The sequence below is a fragment of the Lagenorhynchus albirostris genome, chromosome 15 (genome assembly GCF_949774975.1).
Source record: "Lagenorhynchus albirostris chromosome 15, mLagAlb1.1, whole genome shotgun sequence".
NCBI lineage: Eukaryota > Metazoa > Chordata > Mammalia > Artiodactyla > Delphinidae > Lagenorhynchus > Lagenorhynchus albirostris.
Genome location: NC_083109.1, coordinates 71158368 through 71174098, shown reverse-complemented (window position 1 = coordinate 71174098; position 15731 = coordinate 71158368). Strand labels below are relative to the sequence as shown.

At 44.1% G+C, this 15731-nt stretch overlaps 1 protein-coding gene across 7 annotated transcripts in view; it reads left to right on the top strand.

The window, feature by feature from the left end:
- Window positions 1–275: 275 nt before the first annotated feature.
- Window positions 276–15731, top strand: part of XPO6 (exportin 6) — a 122108-nt gene continuing 106652 nt past the window's right edge. For 2 of the 7 annotated variants that reach the window (XM_060124311.1, XM_060124314.1), the window contains exon 1: window positions 1121–1180. In XM_060124311.1, coding sequence (XP_059980294.1) covers window positions 1175–1180 — 6 coding nt within the window. In that variant the 5' untranslated portion in view covers window positions 1121–1174. Of the gene's footprint in view, window positions 905–1119; window positions 1181–15731 lie in introns of those variants that run through there. The other 5 variants (XM_060124310.1, XM_060124312.1, XM_060124313.1 and 2 more) reach the window with 5 other exon arrangements.

Below are 15731 nucleotides of genomic sequence, written 5' to 3'. Positions count from 1 at the left end.
GGCACGCAGAAGGCGCTCCATGAAGATATGGGGAATGAATGAGCGCAGGAAACGAAAGAGAAATCGACACTTTACCAAGGTGGCAGGTCGGGTACCCTTTACCAACATGGCCGCCGGCCCGCGTGGACTGGCGGAGGGCGCCGGGCGCGGGGCGGGGCCGAATGGGGGCGGTGCCAGAGGGAGCCGTCAGGTGCGGCCCCGCCCCGCACCCCCCCGGCCTCCGCCCGCTCGATTCCGGATTGGTCCGGTTCCAGCGCCGCAGCCCGGCGGCCGCGCCGTGGGGCCGCGCCGGGCACTCGCCACTTCCGGCGCGTTGGGGCTGTTGGTTGAGGGCGGCCGCGCGGCGCGAGCGGGCAGCTCTGGAGCGGGCTTGCGCAGGGATGCTCCGGGGGGCGGCGGCGGCGGCCGTGTGGGCTGAGGCGGCAAGGATAGCTCGGGCCCTCGGGCCTTTCCCCTGAGCCGGCCGCTCGGGCTGCGCCGCCGAGGCCCATTCAGCGTCCGCCCCTTCAGCCTCGGGGTCGGGCCCACCGCCACTTCTGAACGCGGGGGCCGGGGAGCCCCTGCCTGGGCCCGGAGCCTCCCACTGGGGGTCGGGCCCGGGCGGGGGGCCCCGAGCCGCTGCTCTCCTCGCCGGCCTCCGAGCCCCATTTCCTGCTTTTTCAGTTTCCTTGCGGAGGGGCGGGTGGGTCTGGATGAATTGTTCCGGGGGTCCCCGATGAGGCGGGCCAGGGGGCCGCGCTCTTTGTAGAGGGTCCCCGCGGGGCCCGGGTGGGGAGGCGGTTGTCTTTGCATGGGTGGGGGACTTCCCGAGCCTGCCGGGACCATGACCTGAACTGTGCGAGCGGGACGTGTCCGAAGCCCGAGAGCTAGCTCACCTGAGCCGCCCTCTCCCCCAGCCAGCATGGTAAGTGGGGTCGGAGCCCCTTCTCTCCCGGGTGCCGGGTCTGAGCGGTGGGAGCGGGCCCGGGACTGCTGAGCCATCGCTTCTCCCCGGGGCGGGGAGAGGCGCGTGCCGAGCCCGACAGTGACACATGCGTGCAGGGTTTGCAGCCGGGCTCTGAGCTCCCCTCCCCCCTCCCCCTCGGGATCGCTCAGAACTGGGAGGGACCTGGACGCCGAGCGGACACAACCCTTGCATCTGGTGTTTGCCTCTCTTACATTGTAGCAGCTCATCATGATGGTAGCTATCATTTATTTATTGAGTGCTTACTATGTGCCAGGCGCTGTGCTAAAGTGATTGACATGTGTTATTTAATTAGCATACCAGCCCTGTGTTCTGAAGTGGGGACACTGAGGCACAGAGCAGCTAATTACCCAGCTCAAGGTCACTCTTAAGTAACAGTGGCAAGATTTGAACCCAGGCAGTCTTGATTTCAGAGCTCCTATTTGATAGAACACACTTCACAGAGCTGGAGGGGGTCTTGCTGTAGGTTTATATACGGGGCAGCTGAGAGGGTTTGTGGTTTTCAGAGGTCACTTACCTAGATCATAGGAACTAGGAATCAAAGTCAGGAATTGGCCTATTCTTTTGACACCCGTTCTGCCTTTCTTTCTGCTACATGCTCTGGCCTTTTCCCTGGTAGTGCCTGGAGAACTCTTCATCTTTCTAGATCTAGTTCAGAAGCCACTTCTGAAGATAACATTCCACATTTTCCAGACCCAAAGGCACTGTCAGTACTTCCTTAGGTTTGTGCGGTCACATCTGTTTTTAAGCATTTGTCTTACTGTTATTGTCTATTGCAGTAGACTCAGTACTCTCAAAGATGAAATTGTCTGAACTTTTATCTGCCCCAGCTTTTGGAACATAGTAAGCCCACTGGGGTGGTTGCCTGGCCTGTGTTTGACCACTTCCAGTTACAGAAGTGTTCTTAAGGTTGCCCATTTTGCGTCTTCCACACTAGTGGTCTAGTAGAGAAGGGGATGCAGGGGGGGATTACATCTGTAATATAACTGTTCAGGCCAGTGGGGTTTTCAGAAGTTTCAAGGGGCCTGTGGGTTATGTGTTAGGTTCTGGGTGGAGAAAGAAGACCTAAGGCATAGCCCTTGCCTTCGTGGGGCTTACAACCAGTCAGATAAAATGCACCATTAATGCCAAGCAGCACTGTATAATAGATACTGTATGTAGGATAGTGGCAGATCAGTTAAGCTCTCTGAGTCCCAGTTTCCTCAGCTATAAAATGTGGAGACAGGGATTTTCTAATGAATAATCTAAAGGTATGAGGTATAATATTTAGTGAACGATGAAAGTAGTATTCAGTAATCCTTCATTGATTCTTTCAATGAATTTTTTTTAATAGTGGTAAAATATATGTAACATAATATTTACCATTTTAACCATTTTTAAGTGTATAGTTCAGTGGCATTAAGTACATTCACATTGTGTGCGTGCATCCCCAGAACTGTTTTCATCTTGTAAAACTGAAACTGTACCCATTAAACAGTAACTTTCATTCCCTTCCCTGTCCCCTAGTGACCACTATTCTACTTTCTGTCTCTATGAATTTAACTACTCTAGGTCCCTCATATAAATGGAATTGTACAGTTTTTGTCTTTTTGTGACTGGCTTATTTCACTTAGCATAATGTCTGCGAGGTTCATCCGTGTTGTAGCATCTGTCAGGATTTCCTTCCTTTTTAAGACTGAATAATATTCCATTGTGTGTGTAGACCACATTTTGTTTATCCGATCATCTGTTGATGGACACTTGGATTACTTCCACCTTTTGGCTGTTGTGAGTAATGCTACTGTGAACATGGATGTACAAATCTTTTAATGAATTTTAAGTAGCCACTATATTCGAGGCTCTAGCGAATGTCAGCTAAACAAGATAGACACGTACCTCCCCTCGGGTAGCTGACAACATTGCTTTAGAACCTTTGGACAGAATTTTATTGTTTATTGATTTAAGCTGGCCAAGCACTCTTGTATTCAGGTTCCATTTTAATTGGCAGTCAGGAGAGTGTTATGTAAATGACCACCTTTGAGCAATTAATTGTAAAGTAGTAGTAGTTGATTTCATGATTACCATTTACAATTTTTTCTGAGGTAAGTTTTGAGTCAAGTTTTCTATAACCTACCCCTCACTTATTTTAGCATACAGTGGGTGACCACAGCGGATTAAGGTGAATACGACTGTCAAATTACATCCTTTTTGCAGTACTGACACCAGGGGTTCATCTCCTATAGGTGTCCCAGGTTCAGGGGTGTGGATGGGGCAGGCCTTGTCCCTGGTTGCAAGGAAGCCATTGCCTGATTTGTGTCTTCCCAGAGGAGGGTCTTTTGCCTGGGATCACAGTTCTTTATTCCAGGAACTTTTTTCCATTTCTTACTGACTTAACATTTTTACATTAAAAAGCGTTTAAAGAGTTGGCAAGTAAGTATGGGCCTTTGTAATACCTTCTTTTTAAAACTTCAACTCTCTATTAAGATGAAAATGGTGTAATATGATAGAACTACCATTTATTAAGTATCTATACTAAGCTAGCTGTTTTTCATTTCTTTGGTTTTTCTTTCAGTCACTCAGTATCAGTTAAGCACACCAACACTGGTAGGTTGGTTACCTTATTGCCGTTACTAACCAGAGGAGGAGATGAACAGACCTGGTGTAGGATACCTGTTTAACAAGTGGTGGAGCTGGCATTTGGGTCCAAGGTGCTCTTCTCCAGAGCCTGTGCTCCTTGAGGTACAGGTGCTTCCTCATGTGGAAGTTGGTTGGGAATGTTATCCAACTATATTTTATTTGGTTCTGAGACAGTGATGAGGGCTGGGGAGCATGGGAATTTACTTTAAACTGTCCCTCTAGGAGGAGGGATTTTGACCTGCAAATTTAGAGCTAGTTAAAAAAAATTTGTAGTTGCAGTACAGAATTCCTAGAACAGTTAAACTCTAACTACATTGGATTAAATCATCATTTTGGGTTGAATTCCCATGAGTTCTCAAGTGATGTAACATCTTAGAGGTTCCCACTACTTCTCTGAAAAGTTGTTACTTAATATCAAATGAGCTTTGCTTATTGTGGAAATTTTGTGCAAAATTGAACCCTTACTTAAATTAGCATTTTTTTTCTTTTTTAGTTGCTTAGAAGATTGCTTTGGTTACAAAGTCTTCTCATTTTTGAACTCTGTATTTTTGTTATGTTTGGCTGTGCCGCGAGGCATGTGGGCTCTTAGTTCCCCACCAGGGATCAAACCTGTGCCCCCTGCAGTGGAGGTGCTGAGTCTTAACCACTGGACCAGCAGGGAAGTCTGCCTTCTCATTTTTCTTTTTAATTGTTTTATTTTTGGCTGTGTTGGGTCTTCGTTGCTGCGCGTGGGCTTTCTCTAGTTGCGGCGAGCAGGGGCAGCTCTTCTTTGCAGTGTGCGGGCTTCTCATTGCCGTGGCTTCTCTTGTTGGGGAGCACGGTCTCTAGGTGCATGGGCCTCAGTAGTTGTGGCGCATGGGCTTAGTTGCTCCGCGATATGTTGGGATCTTCCTGGACCAGGGCTCAGACCCGTGTCCCCTGCATTGGCAGGCGAATTCTTAACCATGGAGCCACCAGGGAAGCCCTACCTTCTTATTTTTGACTGTCATGTTCCATGAATGGTCCCTGTAATGGAGGGAAAATCAGACCTTAAATTTGGCCACTCAGTTGGTGTGTCTTCTGTTAGTTCAGCAACTGTGTTGGATTGTGCACTGGGGCGGGAGGCGTGAAGAAGCTGTGGCGGTGGAGGGAGATGGCAGGGAAAGGTTCAGCGGTTCTCAGAGGGGCTCTGTGGCAGTCACGGCATTAGAGGTTGTCTGGGAGACAAGTAAATATCCAGAAATGACTTGAACAGCTTGTGAAAAAATTAGTAGATGACATGGTTCAAATGATAAAATTACCTGCTAAGCAGACCCCAAAAGCACTATTAATGTGGTACAGAGAAGTAATTCTGTATGGTAGGCCAGAGCTTTTGAGTATCTCAGTTTATTCATTTGTTTATTGACTTCCCTCATCAAGCTTAAAATCCCAGGTACTGTGGATACAATATGTTAAGGAGTCTGCATTTATAGGGCTTAGCATATGCCAGGCTAATGAGTTTCCGTATGTTAACTCATTTACTCTTTCAAACAATTCCAGGAGGCAGAGGCTATTGTTATTTTCCATTTTCTTTTCTTTTCTTTTTTCTTTATCTTTGGCTGCATTGGGTCATCATAGCTGCACTCAATCTTTCTCTAGTTGCGGCGAGCGGGGCCTACTCTTCCTTGCTGTGCACGGGCTTCTCATTGCGGTGGCTTCTCTTGTTGCAGAGCACGGGCTCTAGGTGCGCGGGCTTCAGTAGTTGTGGCACTCGGGCTCTAGAGCGCAGGCTCCGTAGTTGTGGTGCACAGGCTTAGTTGCTCCGCGGCATGTGGGATCTTCCCGGACCAGGGCTCAGACCCGTGTCCCCTGCATTGGCAGGCGGATTCTTAACCACTGCGCCACCAGGGAAGTTCTTATTTCCCATTTTATAGATGAGAACATTCAAGGCCCGGAATGGTTAGGCAGCTTCTCAAGCTCACACTACAACCAAGTGGCAGAACTGGCATTCAGAGCCAGGCAGTCTGGCTCAAGAGTCAGTGCTCTCAACTGTTACACTTTCACCCCAGGAGGGATAGTATTGTCCCTGCCCTCTAGAGGTCAGTTTAATGAGGAAATGGGACATATATTCTGGTAATTATGAGAGGCTGTGTTAAGGGTGACCATAGTAGAAGAATGCATTGATACAAAGGTGGCATTCCTGAGGACAGGGAACAGGGAAGATTTCCCAGGAGGAATATTTGAGTCTTGAAGGGTTAGGAAGAGTTTGACAGCTGGACACGGGGGTGGGGTGGGGGGGTGGGGGGGGAGAGCCTTCTAATTGAAAGTTTGCAGATAGTTACAAAGATTAGATAGTATCAATAAAGATAATAGAAAGTAATAGGTGTCAGGGGTGGAAGTGAAAGAAGGAATTAACATTTGTTGAGTACTTAGGACTTTGTAGGGCTTTATGTGCATTTATACGCACAGTACACAAACATGCTATTTTTTCTCATCGTGAATACCTTTATTCCTACTTTCCTGGCCAGCTGCTGCCCCATTTCCTTGTTCCTCTGTGCAGCAGAACTCCAGGAAGGAGTGGTCTTTGATTCCTCACCTTCCATTCTCTCCCAAGCTCACTTGTCAAGGTCCCACCCCGCTGCTGTTGAACGCAGGGGTTAGTTCTCATCTTAGTCAATCTGTCCGTAGCATTGGACATGTTGAACACTCCCCCTTCTGTTAAAGTCTTTCTTCACCTGGCCTCCAGGACACTAAAATGTGCTTTTGGTTTTCCGCCATCTTACTGGATATTTCTTCCTCATCGCACTGATCTTTGAACAGCTGGAGTGCTCTAGGCCTCAGACCTAGTTAGCTCCCAGGCCAGACCTCCCTCCTGAGCCGCAGTTCTCATGTATCCAGATGCCTACTTGACATGCAAGCTTGTTTGTCAGGCATGTCAAATGTAACCTGTCTAAAACCCAACTCCCGACTTTCCCCTTAATTCTTTTCTACCCACAGTCTTCTCTTTCTCAGTTGGGGGCAGCTCCATCCTTCTAGTTGCTTGTGGCAGAAACTTGGAGTCATCCTTGACCTTTCTTTCTCTCATATCCCACATCTAGTCCGTATCAGGAAGGCTGATTGTTTTCTACCTTCGAAATGTAGCCAGGATTTTATCACTTCTGTTCCCTCCACTGCTGTCTCTCTAGTTTAGGCCTTCATCATCTCTTGCCTGAATTACTGCAGTTGCCTCCTAACTGTTCTAGCTTCTGACCTTGTCCCATGATAGATTGTTTTAACACAGTAGCCTCAGTGATCCTTTGAAAAGTCTAAGGCAGATCATGTCTTTGTTTTGTTCCCATGGCTCCTCATCTCACTTAGAGCGAAGGCCACAGTGGCCCACGTGTGCCTCCGTGGCCTACTGTGCCCTCCATATTCTGGCCCATGGTTACACTCTGAACCCATCTCCTGCTACTCTCCCCTTGGCTCACTCTGTTCAGCTACTCTGGCCTCCTTGCTGTCCTTCAGATGCTCCAGGTGTGTGCCTGCCTCCAGGCTTTGGCCTGGCTGTTGCCATTGCTTGGACTGCACTTTCCTCTAGATGTCTATATGACTAGCGTGACCTCCTTGAGGCCTTCTCAAGAGGCATCTTCCCGGTGAGGCCAGTCCTTACCACCCTATTTAAAATTGTAACCCCATCTCAGAACTCCCAGTCCTTCACATTCTGCTTTACTTTTTGTAGCATTTACACTTTTAAACATTTTATGTGGTTAATGTTATTTATGAAATCTATTTTTTGTTATCTTTTTGTGCTAAAATATTAACTCCCTAAAGCTTTGCTGTGTTCACTGATGTATCCCGAGAGTCTAGAACAATTGCTGGCATAGTAGACAGTTACATTGTAGTTAGGAATGCTGTGGAGGTCTTGGGTGTTCAAGACCTTTAGAGAAAGGGAGTACATAGAACTTGCACAGAGTGGGTATTTCAGAAGAGAAGGGTGTAACTAAATGTGTAGTGTTATGAAAGGATCTATAATAGACTGGTTTGGCAATGGTGGAGATTTTTGTGAAGAAGTGGTTGGGGAGAAAGCTTATAAAAGCAGTCAAGGGCTGGGTTATGAAGGGCCTCCAGTACTACCCAAGGGAGTTTGGCTTTGTTTTTTGGCTGATTTTTCCTTAAAGGAACATTAATCCATCTACTGTGTGTAGGTTAGATTGGTGTGGGAAAACAGATAGGACACCATGCCTGTGTGGATGTGATAAAGGCCTGTTCTTGGATTTGGAGTTAGGAGTGGAGAGGAAGACTTGACCAAGAGAGTCATCACTTAAAACTGACTGATTCCAGATTCAAGGGATGAAGAAAAGGGAGGAGCTCAAGCTGATTTTGGAAGCCTCTGAACTGGTGATTGGGAATAGTAGGAAATTTTAATTAATTGGTGGTTGGATTTGGAAGGAATGGAAGAGATGACAGGTAAAGAACCTGACGGAGATGACAGGAGACAGTCCATGTGCCGATAAAATAAGGGATTTGGCTCTGTAGGTAGGGAGGCAGATGCTGCTGTGTTGAGATGAAGGTATTTGGCATTGCGCAGGACAAGGATCTTGACAACTTTTAGGTAGTTGGATTGTTGACATATGTGTCCAAGTCAAGGGAGATGTGACTGCACCAGCTGGGGTGAAGAGGGAGGGAATTCCTGAATGTGTAGCTGTTACTTTCTGCTTCTTTTTCATCCTCCCTTTTCCTCTCCACCACTGGTTTGTTGTGCAACCCACTGCAGACTGATTGTTTGTCTTCACTACTTTTCAAGATCACCAATGACCACTGTGTGCTGACTCCAGTATATACAGTCATCCGTTGGTATCCACGGGGGCTTGGTTCCAGGAGCCCCTGCATGTACCAAAATCTATGGATGCTCAAGTTCCTTACATAAGTTGGCGTAGTACAATGAATGCATAAATAGCCTCTTTTCAGTTCTTATGCCATCTTTTGGCTGTTGGCAAACACTGGTCCCTTTTTCTCCCCCCCCGAAACACTTTTTCTTGGTTCCCTTGGCTTCCATGATATAACTCTTGGTTCAGTCTCCCTTGATCTTCTTTCTTATGGCTTCAGCTATGGCCTGTGTACCAATGAGAACTCAACCACCCTCTCCAGCCTTGGATATCCACCGGAGTGTCCTGTAGACATCAAATTAAACATGACTAAACCAAATCCGTCATCTTCCCCTTAGGTTAGCGCCTCCTCCCCCATGCCCTAGTTCTCTTAATGATCTGATTCACTGGACACTCCAGTGATAAACCTGAGTCATATTTAACGTCCTTTTTGCCATCAGTCCTCCACTTGTAGGCCTGTTGATGCTGCAGCTAACTCATTTGTGTCCTGACCTCGGGCTTTCCCTCCATTCCCTCCATTTTGGTCAGGCCATTGTCATCTCTTGCTTTCATGGGTGGTGTCTTGACAGCTTCCAGGTTCTTCCTCCACCAGTCCATCTTCTTTCTGTATTCCTGCCAGAGCTACCACATGGAACTCAGATGTGGTCATGTCGCTTGACCCCAAATTATTTTGAGCAGAAGGTCCCCAGTGTTGCCAGAGACCAAGTTTTTATCACGGCAGAGTAGTGGAAAGCACATGGGTCCTGGATTTTCATAATTTCTCTTTTACTCCTCTCAGTTAGGAGAAGATGATTTATTAAATGCTTAAAGTGATTCATTCGATATATCATTTCAAAACTTCTCAAATTATATCTTGTTCTCTAGCCACAGCAAGCCACTTGTCATTCCCAGAACACCGAGTACGCTTTCGTACGTCTCTGCCTTTGTTCAGTGCTGTTCCCTCTGCTTGAATGTCCTTTTCTTCTTTTTGAGACCTTACCTACCTCTTTGAGGCTTTCCAGCCACTAGTTTAACATTTCTCATCTTTGATTATAGTTAGGTGTTCTTTTTTTTTTGCTTTTATTATTTTGATTTATTTGTTTTTATTATATAAGAATTACAAGGCTACATTCTTGTAGTAAGTGTCAAATAACTCAGAAGTTTGAAGAGCAAAATGTGAACCTCCTCCATCCTTTCCTTGGCTTCCTCTCCTTTCCTCCCCCTCCAAGCCTGGGAGTGGAGAGGATTAGTTCTTTCTCTTTATGAGCCCATATCAGAATGAATCTCAGTCTTCTTTACATTTCCAGTGCCCCGTAAGCATTCAACAGATATTTAGGTAATTGAAAGGGTCAGGTGTGATGGGAATTCCCTGGTGGTCCAGTGGTTGGGACGCTGCGTTTGCTGCCAAGGACCTGGGTTCGATCCCTGTTTGGGGAACTAAGATCCCACAAGCTGTGTGATGCGCCCCGCCCCCCGCCTCCCCCCAAAAAAAGAGGTGTGAAAACAAATCCAAGAAGGTCAAGGTAGGCCCTTGAGGTTAGTAAATGATAGTAGCAGCATTTAGAGAGTATAGTAAGCTTGAAATAGAGTATGAATATAGTAAAACCCTGTTTTTCCAAAAGCCATGCAGCCAGCAAGCTCAGATAGCAGCATTTTTACCCTGGGCAGGTGGAGGTGGGGAGCAGGTAAGCAAGAGGAATTGTTAGAACAAATGCTGTGCAGATGGTACACTTCCTGTGAGGCTCCAAAAACTGATTGCTTCTGGGAGGACTGCTGGGGAACAAGTGGGAGTAGGGGTGGGGTGAGGTGAGAGCTGTGGATGTACCTGAGGAAACCCACAAGGCAGAGAGAAGTGAGGGAGGTGAAAGAGGCTAATGGGAAGGGAAGGAAGCTGGGGCTCAGAGGGAGAAAAAAGGTCTGTGAGTGTTTCAACACTCTGTGTTAGCCGTTGTTTAGGGGCCCTCATGTATACTACAGACAGTACCTCATTTCATCTTACAGCCACCCTGCAAGGTAGGTATTACTGTCTGTTCCTATTTTACAGTTGAGGAAGATGAGGACCCCGAGGCCCAGGGAGGGTAATATAAGTAGCTTGTTTAAAGTTACATAGCAAGTTGATGGAGATGGGATGCTGACCCAAGATTCTAAACGCACAGCCCAAGTTTTTTCTGTAGCACTAGATTTCTTTTTAAGCCTATGCACATTTACATAGGTATATTTACTTCAGATGTAACCCAAGTGAGTATATTGTCCCAGGAAAAACAGTACATCTAGCCAGCTAGCCTTAAAACTTGCATAATTTACCTTTCATAACAGAAAGTGCAAGATGGTAAAAGTTTGCTGATGACAAACGTTACTTGAAATGTAGCCCAACTGGGTATATTGTCCCAGGAAAAACAGTACATTTAGTCATCTAACCTTAAAAGCTGCATAATTTACACCTGGTAATGGAAAGGGCAAGATGGTAGAAGTTCACTGATAACAAACGAGAAAATAGATATTTCTGCATATGCTCTAATGTGATAGAATAGAAAAAATGTGACTCGAGGACAAAGTGGTAGCTGGACCACGTTACAGGACAACAGAGAGGAAGGTTGCTTGGCTTCTTTATGTATTTCAGTTCAGTTAAGCCCATTAGGCTTAGCATACACAGTAGTTAATTTACATCAGAGCAGTCTGCTGCTGTTTTATATGAAGGTTATAATGAAAAATATCTCTGATCTCAGACTCCTTGAAAAGGTAAAGGTATTTTATGAGTTAAATGCAGTTGTGGGGGAAGTCATTAGTTTTTAAATTGGCTAATAATCAGACCTGGGATAGATCAGGGTTTTTTTTAGATTAACAGTTGGATAATTTGTATAAAAATTATGTATGCTCATTAAAAATCAAGCAGTATCAAAAGGTATCAATACAAAGAACATGGCAAAAAAAAATCCCCTAAATCTTCCTACCCTGAACTATGATTAACAATCCATATGTCTTTGTTTCTATCTATTTGTCTATAAGATAAGGAGGTTAGATATCTAAAATAAGTACTTTTATTAAAAAAGTGGTGATGCTGATTTTTTGGATCATGCTAGTTTTAAAATAAAAATCAATTTACTATTTTTTGTATTAAAAAAAACTTTCTGAAATATTTATATACTTACAGGAAGTTGCAAAATGAGTGCAAGGATTCCTTTTGTACTCTTCACCCAGATTCCCCCAATGGTGGCACCTTACATAGCTGTGTGCAATATCAAAACCAGGAAATTGACATTAGTACATGGCATTTGTTGACTAGACTACAGACCTTATTCAGTTTTCACCATTTTTTGACCTGCATTCATGTGTGTGTGTGGCTCTATGCAGTTTATTCCATGTATTGATTCATGTAACTTCCACCACAGTCAAGGTACAGAGCTGTCCCATCACCGCTGAAGATCTAACTCATGCCTGAGTATATTTTTCCTAATACTCTTTGTATTTGTAGCCCTCCTCCCTCTCTCCTAGCAACCACTAATCTGTTCTCCATCTCTACAGTTTTGTCATTTTGAGAGTGGTGTAAATGTAATCTGCAGGCCGTAACCTTTAGACATTGATTTTTTTCACTGAGCACAGTGCTCTTGAGGTCTCTCCGTCTACTTGAATTTATTTATTTTATTTTATTATTTATTTATTTTAAACATTTATTTATTTTATTTATTTTTGGCAGCGTTGGGTCTTTGTTGCTGTGCACGGGCTTTCTCTAGTTGCGGTGAGCGGGGGCTACTCTTTGTTGAGGTGCGCGGGCTTCTCATTGAGGTGGCTTCTCTTGTTGCGGAGCATGGGCTCTAGGTGCGCGGGCTTCAATAGTTGCAGCATGTGGGCTCAGTAGTTGTGGCTTGTGGGCTCTAGAGCACAGGCTCAGTAGTTGTGACGCACGGGCTTAGTTGCTCTGCCGCATGTGGGATCTTCCTGGACCAGGGATCAAACCCTTGTCCCCTGGATTGGCAGGCGGATTCTCAACCACTTTGCCATTTAACATTGATTAGTTGATACATATGTGTGTGTGTGTGTGTGTGTGTGTGTGTGTGTGTGTGTGTGTGTGTGTGTACTTTTTTTCCAATAGAGTTCATGGTTGCTCTGTTCCCTGAATTATTTGTTTTGAAAATGTCTGTCGTCCTTATCCATAAATGGTAACTTGGCTGGGTATAATACTAATGGGTCATACATTCTTTTCCTTAGAATTCTGTGGATATTTCTCCATTGTTTTCTTCCATTGAAGGTTGTTGTGTGGAAAAGCCTGGTTAGCCTAATTCATTCTCCCTTTACCTCAGTGAGAGAGAACTTGCCTTTTTTGCATGACTGCTAGGAGAACTGTGTATCGCTGAAGTTCAGTAACTCAATTAGGATATCTTTAAGTGTGGATCATTCTTTTATCATTTTGCCCTAGAACATGGTATGCCTGCCTTAATGTTTTTACCTGGTTCCCTAATGTTGGATATTTTAGATATCTAGTGTGTGCTGCATCAGTGCTACAATAAACACATCAAATTTCTCTTTGTCCATTTTGTGAGATTGTAGGATAAGTTTCTAGAAGTGGAATTGTGGGGCAAAAAGTACATTTAAAAATTCTGGTATTTAGTGCTTTTTCTACAAAAAGATTGTATCAGTTTATATTCTCACTAGTGGGATAGTTCCTGTTTCCCCACCTTCTGGCTGACACCAGTAAAACTTTTTAATGTGAAAGATGAAAATGGCACTTCAGGAATAACATGTGCAGTCCTTTAGTTATGAGTGAAGTGGAACATCTTTTGATGTTTTATTTCCATGTGTATTTTTTCCTATGTCACTTGACCATTCCTGACCTCTATACATTTTTCTGTTGGGTCAGCCAACATTTTTTTTTTTTTAAATGTAATTTGGCTGAATAGTTTTAGAATGTTGATAAAATTAGGTTTCGAATACCTTGCACATTTGGTTGATTAATCTCATGCCACTAATTTTAGTCCGGTTAAGAACACTATCATTTCTTGTGTACCAGTATTGTGGACTTGAATAAAAAGATTGTCTTGGTGAGGGGGCTGTAATCTGATAGTTTTCTGAACCTTCAGACCTTTTGTCTGATGATCCATGTAATTAAGTTGTCTGTTCCTTCCCACTTGGTTTCATATGTATTTGTCATAACATGATGTAAGAACAGGTTTAATCATAGGAAAGAACTTCTATTGCCAGAAAGTTGCAGTGCTTACCCTGGTGAATGAAGTGATTTTTCTGGTAATCATTTGTTGCTGGTCCTGTTAATTGGGTGCATGAATTTAGAATGTTAAAAGGTATATGAAGTTAACTGATTCACTTTGTTATAAAGCAGAAACTAACACACCATTGTAAAGCAATTATACTCCAATAAAGATGTTTAAAAAAAAAAGATATATGAAGTAACTTCATAGGAGAGTTTACCGATCATGCTTAGGGTTTCTCTGATTTTCTACTGAAATTCCTCTAATGGCAGAGACAGCCTACACCTGCTTAAGAGAAGGCCCTTGTCCTGGGGCTTTAGGTCATAGCAGCTCTCTGTAAACCTGAAGTTTCTTGATAATCTTGAATTGTATGTTAAACCTGTGTTGTTTAAAAGTCAATATATATTTTTTCTTTCTTCCTCTCTCCCTCTCTTCTTTTGTTCCTCTCTTCCCTCCCTCCCCAATCTTTACAAGCAAATTAACGATCCAGGCACATCCATTATCTTGAGGAGCACTGTGTAGCCATCATCACATTTTACTGTGGGGGTGACTGGTCCACGTCTCCTGAGCTCTGTGGACAGACATACTTTTATGAGGAGCGTTGAAAAATATCCTGGTGTATCTGTAAAGGAGACTTCTTAGGAAGAGAAAAAACTTTAAGGCTTTTGAAAAGACCTCAAAAGAAATATAAGGAAACATTTTGAGAAAATACCCCTTTACACCTCAAGAGGGAACAGATTGAAAGAGAGCTTTGAGTAGACTGCTTTTATTGGCATACTCAGTAGATAGACCCTTGGTACGTAACACTTGTGTTTTTGATTGTCAGTAACCTTCAAAGCCTTTGATAAATCATTTGTTATTTAAAAAAAGTATGACTTGCAATGCCTTCAGGTGTCTGGAGCAACTCACTTGGCTGGCACATGAGTGGGCCCGGCTGATCTCCTAGCTCAGTACAGCCTGGGGGTTCTTTACTGTTCAGGGTTATGACAATCTTCATTACTTTATGAAAGATAATCCTGCAAAGAAATTCAACTAATAGAACTGGTGATGCAAATGAAATGATCTGAGGAAGTTAAAGTTCTTAGTTAGCAAAAAGGAGTTATGGACAAATTAGAGAACAATGTTAAAAACTTGGTGCCTTGGATCCACCATACTCTAGGTGTGGAAGGAAAGTAAAACAATTCCTCATACTAGGTGAATGCTGGGCCATTGCAAACGTTGCTGATTATTTAGAGAAAGTTGAAAAGACACTTAATTTGTGGTGTTATTCTATTCACTGGAATGTGTGTAATTTGTAATTCTTTACTGAAAGGGAAAGTCAGGAGCTGGAGGAAACATTGTTGGTGAATTTGGGGGCTCACTTGCAACAGAGTTGCAAGATAACTGGAAGCTGGCCTACAGCTATTGAATGTAAGCATGGAAAAGGGTGACTAGAAGTTACAGAAGTTTGTAACTTCTGGAAGAGATGTGCATGTCAGCAAATGATTACAATGTTGGGGAATAAGTACAGAAAAATAACTTTGTAAGAGGTATAACTGTACTTAAAGAAAAAAAAAAAAGCCTGGCCACACTGGGGATGGGAGGGTTGTATCAGGGAAGGCTTCCCAAAGGAGATGGCAAATGAGTTGGGTTTCAAAGCAGAAGTAGGAAGTCCCTAGGCATAGAATTTGGGACATGAGGTGGTGGGGAAGCAGAAGGGCCATTTTGGACAGATGGAGCCACAGGTATACACAGAAGAGTAAAAAAAACGCAGCGTGTTTAGGTCAGGTCGTGAAGATGAAAGCTTTGAAATGTTGAAGAATAAGGAGTTCTAATAGGCAGTGCAGGTGACGTCTGTGAAGGCAGCTACTCCTGGAAAGGTTTTTATTTAATTATTGAGGGAAGGAGCCATGTGCTTTATTATTGCCTAGGAAATTATTCCTCTATATTCTGCATTCTCTTTTTAGAGAAAGACAAATTTAATTTTTATTTTAAAAACTTTTATGGCCACATTGCGTGGCATGTGGGATCTTGGAAACCAGGGGTTAAACGTGTGTCCCCTGCGGTGGAAGCGTGGAGTCTTAACCACTGGACCACCAGGGAAGTCCCTAATTTTTATTTTTTATTGAAGTATAGTTGATTTATAATGTTGTGTTAGCTTCAAGTGTA